This window comes from Rhincodon typus, chromosome 13, assembly GCF_021869965.1.
Source record: "Rhincodon typus isolate 14 chromosome 13, sRhiTyp1.1, whole genome shotgun sequence".
Lineage (NCBI taxonomy): Eukaryota > Metazoa > Chordata > Chondrichthyes > Orectolobiformes > Rhincodontidae > Rhincodon > Rhincodon typus.
The window spans coordinates 18466658-18472038 of record NC_063344.1 but is presented as its reverse complement, the minus strand read 5'-3'; the positions used below and the strand labels follow the sequence as shown (position 1 = coordinate 18472038).

Below are 5381 nucleotides of genomic sequence, written 5' to 3'. Positions count from 1 at the left end.
TTTTTTCTGATGAAGGGTCTAGGCCCGAAACGTCAGCCTTTTTGCTCCTATGATGCTGCTTGGCCTGCTGTGTTCATCCAGCTCTGCACCTTGTTGTCTCGGATTCTCCAGCATCTGCAGTTCCTACTATTTCAGGAGAAATGTATTGTTGGGTTCTGGAATGTGACAGGGTGCTATAGGCAGATGAACTTTCAGAAGGGGCGAAGTTTGCAGGGCTGGTGGTGTGGGCGTGGGGAGGTATGGGACTAATTGGATGGCACTTTTCAAAAGTCAGCCCAGAGACAATGGGCCGAATGGCCTCCTTCTTTACTGTAGGATTGGCAAGAGGAAGGTGGGAGAATGTCGCGGGGCACCACATATAAAAAAAAATTGATGGTTTTCTTTTGCAATTTCTTAGCAGGACAAATGGTCAAAGAGGTAGGTTTTAAGGAGGAAAGTGAGGCAGAGAGGTTGAGGGAGCTTAAAGCTGAGGCAGTTGAATTCATGGATAACACAGTGTGGAGCTGGATGAGCACAACACCAGGCAGCATCAGAGGAGCAAGAAACCCGACCCAAAACATCAGCTTTCCTGCTCCCCTGATGCTGCCTGGCCTGCTGTGCTCCTCCAGCTCCACACTGTGTTATCTCAGACTCCAGCATCTGCAGTTCTTGCTATCTCGCAGTTGAATTCATATCCGCCAATGTTGGACTGGATATGACTGTGAATGCACAAAAGGTCAGAATCAGAGAGGTGTGGAATCTCAGGGGACTGTGCGACTGGAGGAGGTTACAGAGATAGGGATGGCAAGGCCAAAGAGGAATTCTAAAACAAGGATGAGAATTTTAAAATCGAGACTTTCCTTAACTGGGAGCCAAGGTGAGCACATTGACAGAACAGGACTGTGAGTTAGGACCCAGGCTGCAGAGTTTTGAATTACCTCAAGTTTCTGGAGGGTAAAATACTGGAGATCAGTCCAGAATGTGGGACAAAAGTTAAGCCTAAATGTCACAAAGGCATAATTGAGGCATTCAGTAACAGATGAACTGAGACCACAGAGCAGTTGAGCAGTGTTACAGACATAGAAATAGGCAGTCCCAGACATAGTGAGGAAATAAGCTTAGAAACTCCTCTCAGGGTCAAATGTGAAACAGAGCTAATGAAAATATTGGCAGTGGAGTGAAGGGAGACAGAGAAGGCTGTTTGAGTGTGTGAGATCATGTGATGAAATCTCCTGGCAAATGTCTATCTCGAGTTGACTACCTAAACCTCTGGAATGGGTACTCCAGTCAGTGAGTCTTTGGCATTGTCTTCCTCTGCACACTGTGGAAGCTGTTAATGCTGATTAATTCAACAAACAGGTTGATTTCTTTTATAAAATAATATGTCGGGTTCCAGTATCTGAGTAATTTGAGACAGAACTTGCACCAAGGGGAGTGTGGTTGGGAAAGAACATGTGACTTTGAACCTCAGGGGGCCTGTTGTTTATGTTTCATAGAAACATCAAAAATAGGAACAGGAGTCAACCATTCAACCCTTTGAGCCTGCTCCACTATTCAATGTGATCATGGCCAGTCGTGCCACTCAGTCTCTCCGACAGGATGTCAGTATACCTTTAAGAGGCAGCCTCATGATATCAATCTATCTTATCATGTGACCTGAGAAAAGTCTCATACTCCATCTTAATTGGAGTCACTTGAAGCATGACAAACTAATGGATCTGTTGTCCTCTTTGTAACCGAATAGCTTAATAATATCCCATACACTGATGTGCCTGTGAATATAATAATTATTTTTATATATAAAATATGTTGATAAACTGTTGGATCTTTTGACATCACATTACCTATTTCTAGTTCTTGTTTTACAAGAGCCAACATAAAGAATTTCCACATAAAATGCAAGTACATTGCTGGAGACAAAAACACACCACCCTTCTCAAAACTCTCAATCGCTGATGGTTTTCCACAGTCCATTTCAGACCATCATTGAGAAGGACTGATTTCTGACTAATCAATAACTCCATGATCATTGTAGCAAAAAGTGATTATGATGATAAGGTGAAATCTCTGGACCATGGGTCAATTCCAAAGATCTGAGTGTTTAAAAACTTTGTTGTGTGCAGTTTTTTTGTTTGGCCACCAGATGGCTCACAATTACCAGTGGATTGAGATCGATGCCTTTAATAAACACTGCAGCAAATGTTCACATTCAGAAATGGAGTGTGTTAAAGTTCAGTAACTTCCCCTATCTCTTAGAAGGAGAATCTAATAAAACTTGCAAATAGCACAATGTTCCAGTTCACCTTGTAGAATATAAAAATGGGGTTCCATTGTGACCAGGGCACTCCATGTGTTGGTGTTTTCTTTACTGAGATAACAAGGTGTAGAGCTGGATGAACACAGCAGGCCAAGCAGCGGGAAGGCTGACGTTTCGGGCCTCGATCCTTCTTCAGACCCTTCTTTTCTTTTCTGGTTTGCCCCTCTGGTGTAATAGGGCCATTGAGCCAGTAGGGGGAGGTCTTAGATAGGTTCTCATGGTTTATAAGTGTTTACCTCAGGACCTCAGTTTTGCAACTCCCCTCCCCCTAATTCCATTGGATTAAACTGGTGGCAAAAAATATCATCCCATATATTGTTTTTTTTTACCATTTTAAATTTGGCTAGTGAACAATATTGAACAGCTTGAATTTTGCTTTAGAATTTATGGAACGTTTGCAGTTCAGAAAAGTTACTGGGACAACAGCTCACATTTTAAAAAAATCTTTAATACGGTATAAACCACATGGAGCACTCAGAAGTTGAAGTGAATTCAGGTTGAGGGAGCTGAATCTTTCATGAAATAATTGAGAACCTGGTGGGTATTGCTGTGCATAGAATCCCTACAGAGCAAATGTAGGCCATTCAGCCCATTGAGTCTGCACTGACCTTCCAGAAAGGATCCCAAACTATCACCATAACCCCACATTTACTATAGTTAACCTGCCGAGCCTGCACATCCCCAGACATAACAGGGTAATTTAACATGGCCAATCCACGGATCTTCGGTCAGCAGGAGGAAACCAGACCATCCGGAGGAAATTTGCAAACTCCACATAGACAGTCATGTGAGGGTGGAATTGAACCCAGGTCCCTATTGCTGTGTGCCAGCAGTACCAACCACTGTGCCAATGGGCCTGTGGTGTGAAAGGGTTAATACTGAAGAGTTCATGAAGAACTAGCTACTCACTGTGAAGATGTTGTATAGACTTTGGGCAGAACAGCCCAGGACCTTGAAGGAGGGTAACCAAACATTCGGGACCTCCTGAAAATCTCTGCAACTCTGTCCATCATATCAATGTAACCTATAACTGACACGCAATAACCTATTAAATACAAGCAAAATACTGGAGATCTGAACTGAAAACAGAAGTTACACGGAATCTCAGCAGGCCCGGCAGCACCCGTGGGGAGAGAAACAGAAATAATATCTCTGGTCCAATATGACTCTTCTTCAGAATTGAAATATGTGATAGGTCCCATAAGGGTCTGAGGAGAGTATATTTGAGAGAATAGGGAAAATGTGAACTGTTGCTGCTGCAGTGAGGATTTGGGAAAGTGGTCTAGATACCAAAATAAATGGAAAATTGGGTAGAAACATGTAGAAAAGAACAGAAAGATAAGCTGAGGTAATGAGGGGAGGAGGAGGGTTATGCGAAACTCATAGCACAGAACAAGTAGGCCAAATGGCCTGTTTTGAAATGAAGTGTAATGCAATTCAATGCCTATGTGTTTTCTTTGGCAGGTGTCTAATGTCCAAGCCAGGGCAGCTCTGCTCACCTGGGCTCCACCTTCAGGCCTCACAAATGGGGACAAACAGACGAATGGTCTGCCATACACCTGTAACTACGAAGTGGCCTCTTCCGATAAGGGCAAAGACGGGAAATACAAGATTATTTATAGGTGAGAAACCCCAGCATTGAGAAAACCAGGGATGTTACTACCTTCGAAAAGCAAACTCCATTGCAGGTACCAATGTCAATGCCAAACACAGGATTAGATTCAGAGTCAAGCTTCCTCTACACTGTACCCAATAAATAGTCCCAGGACAGGTACAGCACAGAGTTCGATAAAAAGTAAAAATGTTTCTACACTGTTCCCATGAGATATTCCCAGGGCAAGTACAGATGGGGTCCAAAGATGAGCTAATTGGATTCAAGCCAATGCACTGTGTTACAGCAATGGAATAGAGTGCATGGTGAAGATACTGTTCAGCTGAACTCAAATCGGTTTTGCTGACCATTCCTGGCTTGGCTTCTGTTCTTCAGAATTTTCTACATTGGATGTCAGACTAGCAAGAGGGGGAAATTACTGACAGCTTCCTGTCTGGAACCTACTCGTGGACCTGGACGATAACTAGGAATGTGGTTAGTTGGATGTTGCAGTAAATTGTTGTGATGTGGAATTATCCAGAAGTACGCCACAGTTTCGGAAGGATTTTGAGGTCTTAGAGAGGTTGTTGGAGGGGGTATTCCAGGAATGATGCAAGCAATGAGGGACTTCTGTTCATGGAGAGAGACTGGAGAAGCTGGGATCATGCTTCTTAGAGCCAAGGTGATCAAAGGGAATATGAAATTGATCATATCAAAGTCATGAGGGGATTTGATAGAAAGCAAGGAGAAAACCTACTACATCAGAAGGATGGTTGGTAATAGAGCAAGTGGATTTATGATGATAGACAAAAGAATTTGGGATGGAAGTGGAATGGAGATTGGGAGAATGATTTGTATGCAGTGAATTGTTAGGATCTGGAATGTGCTGCCTGATGAGCAGTGGAAGCAGATTCAATGAAAACTCTCTGCTGGGAGTTAGTTAAATACTTGAAGGGCAAACAGTTACTAGGCAATAGAGATAGGACCTGGGGCGGGATTGGGGGGAGGGGAGCGGTGGAGACTCGTTGGTTTGTGTTCCCAAAGAGCCAGCAGAAGATGCTATGGACTGAATGACCTCATCCTTGATGTATGTTTCTGTTTCAATTCTAATCAGTTTCTTTGCCCTGTTTTCAGTGGAGAAGATTTAGAATGCAGCCTGACTGATTTGCAGCCAACAACAGACTATCATATCAGGTAAGCCTGCTTACACAGTCAACTCAATTGAGTAGCCATTTGATAGCCCAGGATTTGCATCGTGGCGAAAAGAGAGATGTGTTACTAAGGATTTTCTTCTTGCACTCATTACAAAAACAAGGATGTCAAATTTCAGAGATAGTAGGAACTGCAGATGCTGGAGAATCTGAGATAACAAGGTGTAGAGCTGGATGAACACAGCAGGCCAGGCAGCATCAGGGGAGCAGAAAAGCTGACGTTTCGGGTCTGGACCCTTCTGTCTAGGCCCGAAACGTCAGCTTTCCTGTTCCTCTGATGTTG

At 43.4% G+C, this 5381-nt stretch overlaps 1 protein-coding gene across 1 annotated transcript in view; it reads left to right on the top strand.

Moving 5' to 3' along the window:
• fndc3ba (fibronectin type III domain containing 3Ba) overlaps window positions 1–5381 on the top strand; it is a 120030-nt gene that overhangs the window by 23196 nt on the left and 91453 nt on the right. The window contains exons 5-6 of the mRNA XM_048604539.1: window positions 3761–3918; window positions 5022–5081. Of these exons, the coding sequence (XP_048460496.1) occupies window positions 3761–3918; window positions 5022–5081 (218 nt within the window). The remainder of the gene's footprint in view (window positions 1–3760; window positions 3919–5021; window positions 5082–5381) is intronic.